Source organism: Salminus brasiliensis, chromosome 15, assembly GCF_030463535.1.
Source record: "Salminus brasiliensis chromosome 15, fSalBra1.hap2, whole genome shotgun sequence".
In the NCBI taxonomy this organism is placed as follows: domain Eukaryota; kingdom Metazoa; phylum Chordata; class Actinopteri; order Characiformes; family Bryconidae; genus Salminus; species Salminus brasiliensis.
In genome coordinates this window covers 22,978,969-22,997,941 of record NC_132892.1, presented here as the reverse complement: position 1 = coordinate 22,997,941, position 18,973 = coordinate 22,978,969, and the positions used below count along the sequence as shown (strand labels likewise).

The 18,973-nt window shown below is 42.4% G+C and overlaps 1 protein-coding gene across 2 annotated transcripts in view; it reads right to left on the bottom strand.

Moving 5' to 3' along the window:
* The window catches only part of neurl1aa (neuralized E3 ubiquitin protein ligase 1Aa), a 101,239-nt gene that overhangs the window by 15,411 nt on the left and 66,855 nt on the right, over positions 1-18,973 (bottom strand). For both annotated transcript variants that reach the window (XM_072657402.1, XM_072657403.1), the window contains exon 4: positions 1,352-2,053. In XM_072657402.1, coding sequence (XP_072513503.1) covers positions 1,352-2,053 — 702 coding nt within the window. The remainder of the gene's footprint in view (positions 1-1,351; positions 2,054-18,973) is intronic.

Below are 18,973 nucleotides of genomic sequence, written 5' to 3'. Positions count from 1 at the left end.
ACACTCTGAAAATTAAAATAACCAATGCAGATCCACAAAGCAGGAGAAGGCTATAAGCAGACAGCAACGCAGGCAGCTGTTTACTCAGTTTGTAGTGTAGGGTAATTAAAAAGGAATGATGGCCGTCAAGCTGAAGTCTGGAAGACCAAGAAAAACAAACTGACTAAAATGGGCTTGGAATTCCAAGAGGCATAACAAAACCAACATGATCTACTGATGATAATTAAAGAATATCTGGTTGATCTGATTAATGCAAATTTTATTTGATTACATCTGTAGTGGACAAGTGTAGAAATACTTGAGTTATATTAGATATAGATACTAGATATTATAGAACACATGAGCTCAGTATTGACTTCATAGGGCAGAATGACTGCAGACTTGTAAAGTCCATGATGCCAATTTGAGTGAGGGATTCGGCGATGTTTGCTTATGTTCTTGCCAGTGCTGTGTGTCAGAGCTAATCTGTTTCTGTACAGTATGCTTGGCAGCATAAGGGAGGAGATTGTATTAGACTAGGCTGAGATAATCTTATAAGAGTTTTAACACAGATACATAACAGAAATGCAGACAACAACAGTGTCACCTACATCCTTGTGTAAAACCTAGTGCCGATCATATTCCACCATAAACATTATTAGCACTGATGTAGCTAAACCAAAAACAAGGAAACAATGCATAATTAAGGTATTAGTCTCACTTTCTTTTCTAACACATTTTTCATCAAAAGCCTCTTAACGTTTACTAGTTTAAAAAATATCACACTGTTGATTTTTTTCCAATAGGATTTTCTAAATGGGAAATGTCCCCAAAATAAATGCTGAAGCTGAAACCAATGACTTTTCCTTTAACCAATTATCAATACAACTCGTATCAAAACACCACCTTCTAACATAGGTGAAGAATATGTATTGCAGATATGTAAAGATACATATAAATATATATTATAAAACATGTATTATATATTTTATTATTATTTATTACATAAATATAGACCCTAAATTCCATGTATTTAAACAAATTATCTTATCTTGTCTTATCTTCTTATCTTCTCTTATCTTATCTTAATGCTAAATATATAACATCTAATATCTAACATAAAGCTACATATATAAAATCTACTACATAAAAAAGCTAAAAATATTACATCTATTATATAAAATAATGCTAAATATATAACATCTAATATATAAAATAATGCTAAATATATAACATCTAATATATGATAAATATAAAACATTTAAAAATAACAGTTTGTTAATACAGTATTACGTTTTATTATTATTCATAAAATACTGTTAATATAAGTGATTTCAAAGCTCTGAATGGTAAATGTAGCTTAACCACCTACCCAGAATTCTCAGTTGCGTGACAGCACCGTGCAGTCCGAAGAACATCCAGAGTGGCCGTGAGTTGTCAACACACACCTGCATCCCTGCGCTGGTTCCATTATGGCTCAGGGTCACCTCTCCATCCTGTGTGACCAGAAAGCCCAGTATATCTCCACTCTGCAGCACAGCAGGCACTCTGCAGACCGCCCAGAACTCTTTGCGGTCCACCAGGGCCTCCGGGTTATAAGGTAGGTCACTAGGGCGCAGCGCTGAGGGGTCGCAGGATGTGACGCCATAGGAGAGGGAACCAGAGCGGGCCGGGCTGGACTTGGTCACTTTGATGAAGATGGTTTCTCCGGACCGCAGCGGGCGCTCGGTGAACACCAGAGTGCGCTCTTCGCGCAGGCCGGCGTGTTCGGACCGGGCCACTGTCTGCTCATCCAGTGTCTTGATGTGGGTGCCACGGAGCTGGTGGAAACGCAGGTCACTCTCCAGAGTCGGGGGGAGGAAGGAGGACTGCTGTGAGTTGAGAGAATTCTGGGGAATGGGGCAGGCGGCCGGGGCCGGGGGGAGGCGGAGCCTCGCCTCGTCCTGCTGCAGGTTCAGGTCGCAAAGGCTGACAGAGAGGCGGGACGCGTCTGCCTCGCGGCGCAGAGAAGAGCCGCCTCTGACCGTGGTGAAGGATCGGGGGCGGAGACAGTCTGGAGGGACGATTTCACTGTCTGAGAAGAGAAACAGGACGAGAAGGGTTAAAGTGGGAGGACAACTGTGTTATGTGCAGTTCCTTTTAAAATCAAGAGCATTAACAAGGAGTTTATCTTGCTTTTGCTGGAGTAACTGTCTCTACTGTACTGACTTTATACTAGTTTTTGGACAATTGCTCTATTCCAACTCCCCATCTTATCCCAGAAGTATTGGATGGAGCACCAACCATCATTCCAAAGAACACAGTTCCACTGCTCAACAGCTCAATGCTGGGGGGCTTTATACCCCTCTAGTCCACGCCTGGCATTAGACATGGTGCCCATAGGTTCATGTTTATCTGCTCCAGAGAGTCCTTTTCTGTTGCCAATACTTCTCTACAGGGACTAGACAAGCTGTGTGTGTGCATTTGCACATCTTAAAGTAGCTGAATGCATAAATTAGAAGGGGTGTCCACAGACATTTGGACATATAGTATATTTAACAGCATCATCATAAATATGAGCTATGAAGCTAAATCAGTTGCTACAATCTCTTAACGGTTGTTTTTATGACATTTATTAACCTTAATTGGGTTCAACTTAACGACTAGTCTCCGGTCACAGACAGTCTGTGTGAATGTGCTAATGCTGATGCTGTCCGCTGTCCTAAATATAAAACACCCTTCTATTTTAAAGCGTTTGTGTAAGTGATCCAATGAATAGATGTTTTTATTTTTTTCCAAAATTGCTGCCAGAGCCTATCGCTTTACATTAGCTTCTTTTTATATCAGCTGCTGCTCAGAATAGCGTACTACTGTATGCTTGTAATGATGGCTGGCGTAGCGCTGCACCAAACATAACACTCTTTCCTATGCTCCTGAAGTGCTAGCGTATCATGTAGTAGCGTAGTTATCCAACATATGCACTCTCGCAGACCTCCGGATCTAGTATCTGATAGCCTGACCGGAGAGCGTATTCTGTATTTAGCCTTCATCTGCGCATTCAAAGACTTTCAGACACCGGCCGAAAATAACAGCGCTAAATGTGGCTCGCTGTTGTTCATCGGCTAGCCTAGGAGAAAGGAAGAAGAAAGGAAGATGTGAATAAGGACAGGGAGATACCTGGGTAAAGAAGGAGAGAGAAAGAATGAAGGGAAGACAGATGTACCTAGCAGAGGACGACAGAAAACGAGTGGTAAGGGAATATATGACAGAAGGAGCCAGAAAAGAGACATGCTTGGGGCCTTCCTTCAAGGAGAGTGGCTCTGCCTTCTTACTCTTTCTCTCCTTCACTTACTCTCTCTCTCTCTATCAGCAGTGGCCCAGAAAAGCAATTGGTTTAGCTCTGACCACAGATAAACTCTCTTAGCCTCAATTACTCCTTGAGAGTCAGAGAGGCAGTGTTGTAGGGAGGCAGTGGTGAAGAGAGCGAGAGTGAAAGCATACTTCCTATAAGGTTATAAGATAATAGTCAGCATGGCATATGTCAACAATGTCCACGACCATACAGAACACTCAATGTACGATCCCATTCAATTTGGGTAAATATGTAGTAATTACGAGTTTTCTGGTGCATACACACGTGTCCGAATGTTTGTGGACACCCCTTCTAATGAATGTATTCAGCTACTTTAAGTTGCACCCATTGCTGATACAGATATACCCACATATAGCTTGTGTAGTGCCTGTAGAGAAGTACTGCCAATAGAACAGGACTCTCTGGAGCAGATAAACATCAACCTACTGGAACCACACCTAATGCCAGACGAGGACCAGAGAGGGTTATAGAGAGGGTTATATTATAAGGTGCCCAGCATTGAGCTGTGGAGCAGTGGAGCTGTGTTCTCTGGAATGATAGTTTCGGGATGGGTTGAGGAGTTGGGGAGGAGGTGGGATGGTGATCATCTAACATCCTGACCTCGCTAACGCTCTAGTTTTTCGACTTTTAAAAGGTTCTCCACTCACATTCACATCTCAATTACAAACAAGGTTCTTTGAGGAACCAAAACTGGTTCTTCCAAGGCATCGTTCCATTGAAGCACCTTTTTAATGTTAAGAGTGTTGCATCTTTACTCAACACAAACACACACCACACTCCCTCACTCTCTCTGATTTCTCTCTGGAAGGAACCTGGCTTATGCCTGCCAGGATGGACAGTCTGTTTAGATAATCACAGCATCTACACGTTGCTTGTTAAGGAGATTATCTGGGCACAGACACAGACGATATGCCCGCTGTGCGTCGTCCTTCCTGTCATTTCGGGTCACTCTGCTTCTTTAACCCAAACCGATCTGTCTCGCTCTGTTCCAGAGAGACGGCTTTGAAATTCAATACTCTAAAAACTGTCCAGGCAGACGGCCTATCCTTACGATCTGCTGCCAAATGACTCTCTGCGCACATCTTCACCACGCGAGTGAATCTAAGGACATATCACACGCTCGCCCACACACACACACAAACAGAGATATCCGTCCTAGTCCGCTCTCATGCAGACGAACCAGCACAAACTCTTCCTACAAGTCAAGTGGTGTTTAGCGCTAGCTGCTAGCGCCACAAACAGAGATCGCTGTGCTAACGGCTGGGCGGACAGAACGGACCGCATTGCCCTAAGTGATCTTTAAAAGAAGGAAAAATGACTGCGAGGTTGTTAGTGTATTGGAAGGGGACAAGTGTGGTAGATTGTGCTAATTAACCAAGCGTTAAGCGCTCCTAAAAAGAGCATGGGGATAGCCCTCGAGCGCAAAGCACTAGCATGACTAGCACTGCAGCTTATTAAAGCTGAGTCTTTCAGCTTCAAACAGAAATGGAGAGAGAATGAGGCAGATAGTCCCCTGATGTGTGTGTGTGTGTGTGTGTGCTGTAGTCATTTTCCTGGCAAGAGTGCAGACAGAAAGGCTTTTTTAGATTAAAGAAATTAGAAAGAGGCCTTATCAAAAATGAATATCTCTGAAGACACAGCCCACACACACGGTCCCCTTTCACATCACATTCTCGAGCGTGCAAGTTCCCCACACATGGGTTCACCGCACACTCAATTAGGACATTTCTATACAACGTTTCTCAGTACTGGTGAAGCCGTTTGTCATGCTAGTTTACTAGTTCATGTCCAAATGTTTCTAATGAATGCATTCAGCTACTTTAAGTTGCACTCATTGCTGACACCGATGAGCAAATGCACACACCCAGCTTGTCTAGTCCCCTTAAAAGAAGTATTAGCAACTAAATGGGACATACATATGCATAATACATATATACATAAACCTACTGGCACCATAGGTGCCTAATGTCAGGTGTGAGGGGTATAACGCCACCCAGCACTGAGCTGTGGAGTAGTGGAACTGTGTACTCTGGAATGATAGAGCTCCATCCAATACTTTTGGGATGAGTTGGGGAGTTAGGGATGAGGCTCTTGTCCCTGAATGCAATCACATCATCACAGCAATGCTCCGAGATCTAGCAGAAAGCCTCCCCTGGACAGTAGAGACAGATAGACTTATTTTTATTACTCTTGAATTCAAAAGAAACAATGAATGAGCAGGTGTCCCAATACTTCTGTCCATATAGTGTAAATAATGCAGCATTGGTGCAGTTTGTTATGCTAGTTATTCTAGCATTATTCTATGCTATTCTAGCAGTTGTCATCTTTGTCTTCAGACCACCATCGCTTTTTCAGTCTCTCCCACATTCTGTGTGATTGAGGGAACCCAGAAATGACATCAGCAGAACAGGACGCTAGAGTGTGCATGCTAGGTTAGGGCTATTACAGCAAAGCTGGGCTTTAAATTGGATTAGGCCAAGCCCCGGGGCTCCGCGCTGCCTTATCCTGCTGCGGACAACCACAGAGAAGGAGAATCCAGTTTGGACAGAAATGACATGCGGAGAGGGGATTCGGATAGAGAAAGGGGGATGGATGGATGCATGGTAGGGAAAGAGTGAAAGAGGCAGGGGGATTAGAAAGATGGCATGACAAGGCTGATAAATAAAGATCAGGGGTGCTAGGACCAGGGGTGTTGACCCATTTAATATTAGTGGACGCTGAACACACACACTGCTGCATGATTGAATTATCGTTATGTGGGTCGAGATGTAAACAACACTGATTTCATTGCTAGTCTTCTTCCCTTTGTCGCTCTCTGCCTCTAGTTCTCTCTCGCTCTTCCTGGAGTCAATATCGTTCTGTCTCCTCTGATAGATGCACTGAGCTTGAAGCACACACACACCCACACACACGTGCACACATATTTTACAGTCTGTTGCTTCACCATGACCCTAAGATTGGTTCCAACCAACACAGGCGTGCATAAACACACAGTAATTTAAACAGTTTACAGCTGGAGGCCACTGGCCATAAGCTACGTATACTGTATCAATACAGGATGGCCCATGATACTGAACAAAAGGTGTGGTTTTACTGCTATTGGGACATTCTCTGTCTTAGTCATTCTCTAGGCTATGGGTCGACAGCACACAGCTATTTCTCTTCTCCCTTACGGCTTCACGGCACAATTTGCAAATATATCAATCATCCATAATAATAACACTAATAGCAAGTTCTGTCTGTCCTCCTTGCGCCACAAAACAACATCCACAACATCTCTGAAGGTGGCCTGCGGTCTCTGGCACGGTAGCATGGTAGCAGCAGATCCTTTAACCTCGTGAACCCTAGGTTTATATTATTATTTTTATGAATTAGCATATCTTAAGTCCCACAGGGTTCTATTTTAGGGCCTATTAAATTGATGTTACATATGACAGAAATGTAGTTATGCAAGTGTGGGCTGAAAACAGGGTCTAAGAGGTTAGGTCCTGTAAGTTGCAAGATGAGGCCTCCAAGTTATAAGAATAAGCCTTGGGCGCCCATGACCCTGTGTCGCTGGTACACCAGTTCTTCATCCTTGGACCACTTTTAGTAGGTACTGACCACTGCATACCGGCAACCCCCTGCAAGACCTGTCTGTTTTGGAGATTTTCTGAACCAGTTGTCTAGCCATCACAATTTGGTTCAAGTCGCTCACATTCTTACGCTTGAACAACTTCAAGGACTGACTGTTCTCTTGCTGAATATTATATATATATATATATATATATATATATATATATATATATATATATATATATATATATATATATATATATCTTATCCTTTGAGAGGTGACAGGTGACACTGTAACCACATACATCAATGTTATTCACTGCACTAGGGATGGGTGGATCAATACTGGAGAATCAGGACTTCCAGTGCTGATGGGTCATGAAATCCTCACATAACATAACATTGATGTTATTTATTAATTAATTAATTTATTGATGTATTCCTATCTTATCCAGGCAATAAGCAGATCTTGACTTGACATTAGCTTGGGGCTCGGTTAGGGCTCGGTTTTAAAAAAATAAATGGCACATTTCTACAATTCCCATCACAGTTGTGAGTTATGAGGAGTGTTTCAGTATGGGCCGCTTTCTAAAGTACAGGGGCAGCCAATCAGGGAGGGCAGCCAATCAGCACTGTACCGAGTTTACTGGATTGAAGAGTAGCCTATATCCACCCACAAAATCAGCGAAATTGAGGAGTGAAAAGAAGAGAATGATGCCAATCAGATCATCGCTGCGGCGGAAAGCAGAAGCGTCAACATTCAGAAAGTCGTATGCCCACTGTACTTTTCATCATCGATTGAGGCAGCATTACAGACGTAGCAGCACTGACTTCTTTAACCTTTAGGGGGCGCACTAGGCAGGTAAGGCAGGTATTTTTCTTGGATAAATCCTTTGTTTGAACAAAATGATTACATATGAGAAAATGTCTGTGACAAAAGTTTTAGAGTTTACTCAGAATGTAAAACCGAACTGTGACTGTTTTTCCTGCACAAACCCGACAAGCACTGGAAACAATACACTACAAAAAACTAAGGGCTATGGCTCCAGTACCTACTGTGAAACTAATATGCAAGCCATATAGCTCTGAGAGTGTGGAGTTGGGTTAATAAATCTGCCTTTACTGTGGAGTCAACGAGAATCACTTCTTTGTTCTGGACTGAACCGGCTTTGTGTGATTCCGGAGTGGGAGAGCCAGAATGGAGGGATGAAGGAGAAGGAGGAAGAGAGAGAGGGATGAGGGAAAAGGAGGGTGCCTATATCAAGACGAGTGAAACCGACGCCAGCTGCTGCCCCTCTAATTATCCCGCACCTGCTCGTTCGCCAATCGCCCCCTTCCCTTTGTCCCATTGGCCCCTTTTAAGCAGGGCCCGGAGTATCTGCGAGCCGATTGGCCGAGTCCAGATTGCAATCTTGCTGAAAAAAGGTCTGACTTCAAAAAGCCTGAGTGTTTTGCTGTTTTCTGAGGCGATATGAATCCAGCCTTGCTGGATTTGTTCAAATGACCGAAAAGCTGCAACTGATGGGTAGCAGCTGCGCACATAGAGAGCAGCCACCTATTTTAACGCTTTCTTTTAAAGGAAAACTAAACCAAACGAAAACCACGTTTCGGGATTTTTTTTTTTTTCAGAACCAGGCCCCAGCACCTGTTGGGTTACACACAAAAGCAGGGGGAAAAGAAGCAGATGTGGGGGTTTGATAAACAAAAGAAGCACTCGCTTAAATCACACTCTGCTTTGGCCGCCACTGAGAAAAATAGCCAAATATGGCAGTGCCGTGATGGAGTGGCTTCACTTTGCTTGGGTTTTCCAGTTTAAGACCAAAAGCTCTCCAGTGTTGTGCTGTTCTCCCTTGTTATTGGTATTCTGCTTTCAAAGGTGGGGGGAAAAGCAGTGATGGCTAATGACTGGAAACACTGGGCTAAACGTATTCAGTAATGTATTCCTTTTAATTACTATATATATATAATTTTTCATTTTTATTCATTTTACATCCTAATAAGAGACACACAGGTTCTCTACATTTCTCATTATCTCCTGTTTCAGTCCACTGCTGCTTTCACAATGCCTCATGCAGGACTGCTGCCTGTCTCATCCACTAAGGAAAAGTGGATGCTTTTGGTAGCCATTCAATCTGAGTACTCCTCTTAGTTCTGAACATGCTGTTCAGTTCTGGTTTAAAACCAAAGCAAGGTATGTGGTCCTCCCGCCAGTAGAACGCGGTGTTTCTGTGATAGTTCTGTTTCGAACCAGCTGTAACTCAAGAGTAAAGACAGGGTAACAGTGTATGTCCACACATGGACAAAAAAAAAAACAGGAGGAGGAAATGTGGCTCAAACGCAGTCAAAGCACCAGAACCACAGATATTGCGTCAGGTTTTCATGTTCCACTGTAGAATAATTTTACACTACAGTCTCTAAACTGCTCTGTTGTCTTCTGAGAATGCTCCTCACTGCTATTCCAGAGGGTGCTCTGCCAGAACACTGTGGAAAAAAACTAAGGATCAGAACTGGATCAAGCCTAAAACAGTCGATACCTGATCCATAAAATTTGCCTGGATCAGCCACAAGCCTTCTGAACATAAAAACCAGAAAGTTCTGTCCTAGTCTCCCACATATGTATGGTCACCAGGGTCAGTAATGGGATCAGGGGTGGTTAAACATGGATCCCATCAGTGCTGTACACAGCACATAGGACCTAGATGCAACACATATGAGATTAGGGTGGGCAGTAACGATGGGGCCTATTTGGGAAGCCCAACTGGGTCTCAGTAAAAACATATGTACAAACGCACTAGAGGCCATGCCCACCCGGGAACCCACCTAACCCATGTTCCACCCATGTGAGCCCCACAGGAGCAGGTTGGCAGGGTTATCACTGGTAAACATGTCTTTTTCTTCCTAGTGGGTGAGTATTCTAAAGGCTAACTTATGATCAACGTTACATAAGAAACAGGATAGACAGAGCCATCCAGCCTCCATCCATACTCTTGTATTCATTATATTCATATAATCACATTCAAATTCATTTTTTTAATGGAATTCAGATTAAAATGTTTACTGGACATCTTTCTTGGTAAGAGCTGAAACAAGACAGCATTTTGTCTCTTTCTCAGTCTAGCTACACCTCTACGCCACACTGTTTGTGCTGGATTTCCAAGATATGTGACTGAAATCTGTCACATGACCATTAGCTGTGTCCCAATTCAGGGGTTGCATCCTTCAGTGGCTGGGGTGGCAAGTGACTAGGCTGACAAGTTACTTCTTTTTTTTTTATGGCAGCGGGTGGAGCCTTCGCCAGCCAACATATCCCATGAGTCATAGCGTGCCAGCTGCAGCCGTTAAGGTTGCCTGGAGTGGCAGGAGTGATGTTTTGTGATGCGGCGGTAAGGGCAGGAACAGCGGTGCAATGACACGAAACTAGAAATCTGGAATTTCAGTTCGGCCTTCGAAGACTAGACTTTTGTATACCTCTTCCTTCAAGGGTGCAGCCCCTGAATTGGGACCCAGCCTAAATGTACGTGTAACTGTACTATTTATCCTGGGAAGGTTCCAAAAAAGGTTCCAGTGCAGGTTTCCACAACATGTATCAACAAACAACTTACTAGTAATGTTGAACGGTGAGGTCATCTTCAAATATTCAAATATTACAGACAATATTTTCCTGTTGCCTAAAGCATACTTTAAAAGCATTAAACCATTTTTATTCTTTCATCTTTATTGTTGTTGTTGCTACTGCTGTTACAAAGCTTTGGCAAAACTGTGTTCATTACACTCATGCCAATAAAGCTAAGCTTGAACTGAAAGAGAGTGAAAGAGAGAGAAAGAAAGACACGGACAAACAAAGACAGAGAAGGCTAGCATCTGCTCCCTCTTTCTAAGGCCCTGCCCAGGAGGAGAAGCGGAAAAGTCCAATGGCTGCATGATGCATGCATGCACGGGGCGTGCATGGAGAAAAGAGAAAGAGAGAACAGACAAAGGTTACAGGAGGTTTAATGTGGAGCGTGTTGGCCGCCTGCCACCGCATCGCTTTTGAAATCTCCCTGGAAAGAGCAGCAGCCTCTCAGGCGACACATGGCCACAGCAATAAGACCCCAACAAATACTCAGTAAGGCACAAAAGCCCCCTTTCCCCTAGGACATTCTACCCACCAAACTACCCCCCCCTACTCTCCCACTCTCTCTTATCCACCCCCCGCCTTAGGTCATCCCCAAATTCCGGCCCAGCCAGAAGAGCATGCAGCATTAAGTCGCAAATCATACTTCTGCAGCCTCGGAATAACAATCTCATCATCGAAGGCCTTCAACTAAAGCCTCTGCATACCTAGTCCACACATCGCCCATTCCTGACCCAAGCTTGCTCACTGCGCTAATCATTTATCAAGCCGGGGCAAGAATTCAATCTTGGCCTATTACGAGTCGGATGGAATGTTCAATCACTCGAGGAACCGTAAAGCAAGTCTCTCTAAGCCTTTCGGCATTAGACGAGGCCCATGATCTTTAATTCTTCATCCACGTGTCCACACGGAGACGATGAAATCCTGAAACGGGCCTCAAGCCTCGGCCAGCGAGAGAGAACGTCTTTGCCATGCGTCTTCACATCCCCAAACATGTGGATGTTTATCTAGAGTTCTATAAACTGCTGTTTGCCTTGGCTGCTCGAAAGAGGCTCTGAAGTGCCTTTGCCTATATATACGAAAGAAGCCGCACCTTTTTCTTAGCCGTAGAGTCCATGTTTGGCCATCCTGGAACCCTTGGCGTCAGGGGAAAAGGGAGGAAAAGAGGAGATCTAAGTTTGGGAGAAGGGACTGGAAGGACACTTAAAGGCAGGAAAAGGACCGTGTGCTGTTTTGGAACAGGTCAACGCAGCTTCTTCCCGTCACCTTGAGAGCGCTTCCTAGAACTTCCTGTGAAGACGTAGCTGTTAGGGAAAAGACAACAACCTTGCTGACACCTCTTTCCATCATGTTTTCGCTGAACCTCATTCGCTCGCTTCGAAACCCAGCACGGAAGGATCAGTCAAAGCAGTCTGTTCGGCCGAGTTAGCGACTCGAACGGCATCTGCTGTTCTAATTTCCCAATTCATTCAGCCCTGGAGCGGCTGGTCTTCCAAACAAATACAATTAGCAATGTTTATGCTCGAGATGGTAGTGCAGAGACAGTTGCGAGTCCAGGGTACCTCGCTCTGATGCTAATTCTGTTTGGTCGGCAAGCGAAAAACAGCCCGCATTTAATGTATTATTTTTGGAAGTTTCCGCTTCCAGCGAGGGACTTTCAATTAAGCTTATTAGGCTGGAATGGTCCTCTTCGGCCAAGCCAAACTTCTGTGTTGATCGAATTCTTAAACGAATCATGAAATCAATCATACTGAGAATTAGCCTGTGCCAGGACAAAGTGTACTGACCTGGTGTCAGTCGGTTCTTTTTCTTTTTTTGGTTGTTATTTTTTAAGCAAGGTCAAGAAAAAAAGACCTAACAGTTGCTTTACTTCCTGCCTTTTCATCCATGACACAATTTAGTACCTCATTATAGTGAACTACAACAAGCTTTAAGCAACATTAACCAACATATCCAAAGAGATAACGGCACCGGAAGACAAAGTATTAGCTGATTTGTCGTTGGCCTTTTTCCTCGTTTGCAAGCTTTATTTGCTTACCCCCCCCACCCCGCCCCCAAATTATCTGTCTACACTGGCACATTAACAACAGCTTTGTTGAATTACTGTAACTTGGATGGGCCGGCTCATCTGTAAATCTTTGCTTGTCGCCATTAGGACTGTAATTTCTCTACTACTATTTACTCGGGCTGTTTTCTCAGGATGACGAACTTGCTGAGAGAGCAAAGGAAAGTCAATACAGGGGAAAAAATTGCTTGTATTCCAAATGGACGGACTAATTCATTAGCCACACTGAAGCAGAAGGGGTGTGGAAATGCATTAGAACAATGGGCAATATAATACAAAATGTATGCATTCATTTTCTGGGGCCCGTCTGAAATGTCCAGGCCATTTCAAAGCCTGAAAAATAAATATAATGTATTATTGTCTATATTCCACTACTGTATAAACAGTTCCTCCAGTCAAATTTGTTTGCGCAGTCCATTAAAAAAATTACCTGCACACAAACAATCAAAAGCAACTGTGGTGAAAGAACTGCAATCAAGCCCAATTGTTCTGAGGTCTGAGTTTTAGGCCGCCAGTAAGTGGTACTGTAAACCAATCTGTTAGTGGCCAAGTGGACTTCACCACAAAATTTAAGCACTACCCAACTTCTCTGCAGCCTCAACCCAAATTGCTTATGTCTATACCGTAAACCTCGACAGCTAGCCCCAAATACGCCTCTTACGTATTAAGTAGGGCACATAACTCTGAAGGGAGGCTATTTGAAATCCCATATCAGGGACTGCACTTGAAGTGCTTGAAGCAAGTATGTGTTTACATTATATAAGGTATTTGAACTCTGGCTTACTGTGAAGGAAGCGAAGAATACACAGAAACTATGCTAAGAAGTGCGTCCTGCAACAGACAAGCGATAAGATGTATAACCATAAGTGTGTAACACGCTTTTGTAAGTTCTGCATATATATATATTTACAAAAACCAAGGCAATCTTGACCAGTAAACCAACTACCCCCTACACACCTTGATATGAGTAACTGACTTAGAAAATCCAAAAAGCCAAAGCTTCAAGCTATTGAGCAATCTGAGGCAAGGTGTGTATATGTCTAGGACAGCCTCGTCATGTTGCTCTCTTTTAAAGGTGCCATAGAAAGTTAAGTTGTGTGACTTTGGTTGGGGGAAAATGCTCTTACAAGCCTATTCACAACCCTGTTATTCTGATTTTCCTTTTATGGTGCGCTTATATTATTCGAATAATTGTATGAACTCTGATCTGATTGGATTACGTCACTGCAACAACACAAACAGCACAGCATACTTTTTAGCACTGTAATTCTTACGGCCCCACTGGATAGATACCCACTACCCGCTGCTTTCCACAGCTGTGTTTCCAAGAGCAGCACCTCCTGGAATGCCCCCTTGTTTGCCCCTGTGGCATTTCCCTAAGTCGTGGTTAGCTTTTAGCCTCGCACTCACTCACTTTCCAAAGTTTAGCTTCCTGGTTTGCTCAGTTTGAGTTTGAGCTCCACCTCCGAGTACACTGGCACAGGCAAAGCCGTGGTCATAATGCTCAGTTCAAGTATCAAAAAGACCATATTCCCCCAAAATGGCTGTTGCCAGCTTGGACTAGCAAGGTTTTCACTTGCATATGATATTATTAAGGAGTCACTGTTACAGTTTCATGGGCATCTAGTCTTTCGGCTTACAGAGCAGTCTTTAGAAACTATGCTAACATTAATTTCTAACATTATAAAATCTATAAATAAAGTCTCAAGCAGCCTAGACAAGCCATGTTGCTATCGCCTTCTAACTTCTACAAATATAAGTTAGCCCTGAAGCACACTTCAATAATAACTTTAAGACACCATGCCAGATAAAGATGGCAGGGCACCTCAAATGGGCAGTGTTGGCTCAGCGGGCTATTGATGACAGGGTTGTGGGTTCGATACCCGGGCTCAGCAAGCTGCCACTCTGCTCCCTGGGCGCTGGAGTTGCCTGCCCACCGCTCTAGGTGTGTGTGTGCTTACTGGCCCTAGTTAACTAGTGTGTATGTGTGTGTTCACTACCACAGATGGGTAAAATGCAGACACATTTGGCTGTACAAACCTTTACCTTTAAATGACCACAACCCAGTAACATGTTCACCAACGGAATCAGGGGAAGGTCTCAGAACAAACAACACAGCGATTAGCAGTTCTGTTGAATGGCTAACATGCACTACACCATACAAACGTTTTCATCCAAAAGACATCATCCTGCTTCGACCAGTCTGTTCGTTTCCTGTGACTAAGGCACCTTTCCCAACTCCTGCTGTTGTTTTTTTTTAGACACAATTGTACTAGTTATCTTGCTAGCTTCTCTAAAGACATAAACAAAACGCTTAGCACAAGCTTGGCCTCATTCATCAAGCTTTCACCATTTGAGCGCTAGCATACTTACTTACACTTGCATACCACCCCAGAAAATGCATACAGCAATCACTGCTCATTTACTGAGCAAAATAAACAGTACCATGAGGGAAGACAGAAAGAAGTCCACACGGACTGAAGCTGAAAAGACGATCCAGTCCCTTTAAGGACTGTAGGTTTTCAGTGCCCAGTGATGTTTGCAGAAAGGTATTATATCTGCATCCATTATGCACAATTGGGTCCTAATGCTAAGACGGTATGATTTCATCTTATGTACAGAGACAAAAGTGCAAAGCTATTCATTCAATTATTCACCTGTAAATCACGGTTTCCTTTTTGTCTGGAACATATGCTGTTTTTCATGGAGGGAAAAGGACACATTTCTCCCAATTTTAGCAATGCAGGAAGTTTTTACAAGGAAAAAGTGTTCCGTCAGATTGGTCTATAGACTTCATCCATCATGGTTTTGCGCTGTGCACCATGCTGCCAAGTTAGACATTCGCAAGTAATACCGTTAACTGGGTTTATGTGGATTAAAGCAGGCAAAATAATGGAGGAGTGTATTTTGTTGACACGTTGTTTTAAACTGTCTTGTCTTGTTTTATGGAAAGCAATATTTTACCAATAATATGGATGACTGGATTTCATCACTGCGTCACTGAATGCTGAATAACTGCTACATTTATGAAACAAAATTGCTTTTTGAACCTGATATTGTGAAGCAGGGATCACTGCGTCTGGGCAAAAGGCACAAAGAATTGGCTCATCTAAGGAAAGCCAGGGTCTATTCAAGCCTGAAATAAATCTCTGAGAAATGACATGCAACAGCTGGGCCTATTTGTAAACTCACTGGTGGGTTTCCGAGTTGTAAATGACCAGCATTCATTTATTCATCTTCTTATCCAGTTCAACTTGCTCAGGGTTGTAATGGCTCTGAGACCTAACCGGAATCATTAGGTATAAGATCATCACTGTTGGAATAAAAGCCAATAATCCAATGTAACAAGTACTGTTGAAGTGTTTCTGTTGGTTCCTTTGTAGGCAATGGTATATGACTTCACTGTACAATAACACAGTATTTACAGTATCACAGTACATGGTATTTCACAATTCTTTCTCTTGTTCTTCTTATTACACACTGACCCTCAACAGAAAGGAATCAGGGTTGTTGTTGTTGTTTTTTTTTGGTTGAACCAAATATTGACTATAGTTAAAATATTTTATGAATAAAAGTATATGTAAAAAATAAATAAATAAGAAAGCTGAATGTGAGGTGTGGCTCTTTTAAACTATTTTGTATCCAGCTAATGATTATTTGTTGTTAAGGATTAATTAGCTAATTATTTTCTTCATTTATTGACTGATTTATTTGTTTTTTGCCCCCCACCCCCCCTCCCAATATTAAGCAAGTATTTCCAGTCTTAAGCAAACGTACACTGTATGATAACCATCAACTTTCATACCATGGTGTAACTAAAGCCGTTATACCGCTGTAACCCATTGTAACCTTTTGGCTTTGGAGCTGGTGTCCTTCAATTATATAAAACAAATCCAAAAAAACACAAAATACAACAGCAACAATATACAGCTCTGGAAAAAAAATAAGAGACCACCCTACATGTTCAGTTTCTCTGGTTTTACTATTTATAGGCAATGCGTTTAGGGAAATTAACATTTGTGTTGTATTTCATAAACCATGGACAAAATTTTCTAAACATTTTCCTAAATTCCAAATACAAAAATTGCTATTTAGAGCATTTATTTGCAGAAATGACAACTGCTCAAAAACAACTGCTCAAATAATGCAAACAAATTATTATAATAATTCTAATGCAAAGACATGATTATTAAAATCTACTAATATTTGAACTTTGAGAGCATTCAGAAATCACTATGGTGAAATAACCTTGACTGCCAATCACAGCTTGTCTTGGCAGGCTCTCCACTAGTCTTTCACATTGCTGTTGGGTGACTTCATGCCAATCATAGTCTGCAAATTCAGGAAACTCAGCTTTTATACGTAAAGATGCAAATTAAAAAACAACAAAAAAAGTGGTCTCTTAATTTTTCCAAAGCTGCATATCTGGAATGCCCTATGCTTTGGGCACCCAAGCACTTATTTTGACAAATGTATCTCAGAAATAATAAGATTTTTTCTTGTAAAAGCAACAGATCACATTAGACCAGATGCAGGTGAACATAAATACAGTAAAAAGTAAGGTGTTGGATGATAACAATAAACAATAGTAGACTGCTATAAGGAAAATTTTGGAGATGTTTTAATGAATACAGTGATGTAAAACCACTATTTATGGTATGCATTTTTGGTATTTATTCAACTATTAATTAGCAAATAGCAAATAAGCACTTACTGTCCAGATAAAGCTTTTTTCTTCTAATTGTACTGTAAATACATTGTAACATAAAGATGGTCCAAAAAAGACGGCTGAAGAACTTGGGTGTGTATGTTTTGAGTGTGTCTCAGACCTAGCGGTGCATAGGGGGTGTTACTTAGTACTGACCATGCAGATTGCCAAAACTTTCATTAGGCCCTTACACTTTTTTGATATTCTGAAGCTGTAAAATACAGACATAAAAAAGTAATCTTGCTTAAAATATTTGAGAAATGTGTCATCTTTAACTTTACCTTAATTCTTTTTGGGAATCACTTAGCTGTTCACACACAAACCTCTGGACCACTTTTGTTCATGCAATGTAAACAGCAGCAGTGATTTCAAAATACATATGACTTTAGGCCTCTGCCGCTTATGAAGGTACCATATGATCCCTAAAAGCTTCAGCAACCGCTAGAGTTACAAGCAAAAACGTCTTGGTGCGCAATCGTAGAATTGAAGACACTATGCAGAAGACGTGGCTATTGTACTTCAGCCTAATCATCAGGTTCATATATGACTCTCAGCACAGAGTTAATCCAGATGCTGACAGAGTTAATTCAACCCTGCTGATTTCATTGTGTAATACTTATCCTTGCCCTGTTTCTAGGCTAGGATCCAACTACAATTCCACCCTGAAGTTCTTACATCTGAAGTCACTCAGGGCTGTACATATACAGTCCAGTGTATGTAAGTGTGTGTGTGTGCACGAGCAACAGGGCCATGAAGTAGCCTGAGCCACAGCCTCAGGTATTTATTAAACAACATTCCTCATTCTCTGCGTGTCCATATGCCTTGTGGAACGGCTTCATTACACTCCATTACCCTTACGTCCCTGCACCCCTGCATCCTATGGCAGCGCAGCCTGAGATCCGCATATAGCCAGGTGCTAAATCAAGCGTTAGCAAAGAACAGCACTAGGATCGTCACAGTGACACCTTCTTTAAGCTGCAAGGGCCTCAGGAAGTGTCTTGGATTTGTTTATGAGTAGTTGATACAGCTATAAACGGTATAGGCCTGAAGTGAGGAGGAGCAGAAGGACAGCTATGCTTATGAGCATAGTCGTGTTAGCACTAGCATTAGACGGGCAGGCATTACGTTTCCATAATCAAAACCAAGGGTGTTGAAAAACAGTTGATCCTGCTTTTGTTGGTGAAACTGTCTGCAGAGAAAGCTGGCTACTAGATTTTGGAACATTTCTGTGAGCATTTGATTGCATTTAGCGACAAGAGCGTTAGTAAGGTCAAGATGATGGATGACCCCCTCCCCCCACACACCTAATCCTCTATTCCCCAACTCATCCAAGAAGTACTGGATGAAGCACCATTATTCCAGAAAAACACAGTTCCACTGCTACACAGCTCAATACTGGGGGGCTTTTTTTTACTGAAGTCCTTCTAAGCAAATCTGTTCACTGGACGGCCATATTTGCAACATCGCCAAGCAGTTATTTCCAGTTAAATGAGACCAGGCTTCTAGCTCTGTGAATGTGGAGAGACTAACATACTCAAAATAACAAATTATTAAATTATTATTAAATATTTTTAAATCACTGATAAAATCTCACAAAAAGCTCATGGACAGTTTGTAACGTTGGGCTTAATAATTAGCAAAAAACATGATTTTATGGCTCGTTCTGGCTACTGCGCTTATGCAGATCTCCACACCAAGGGG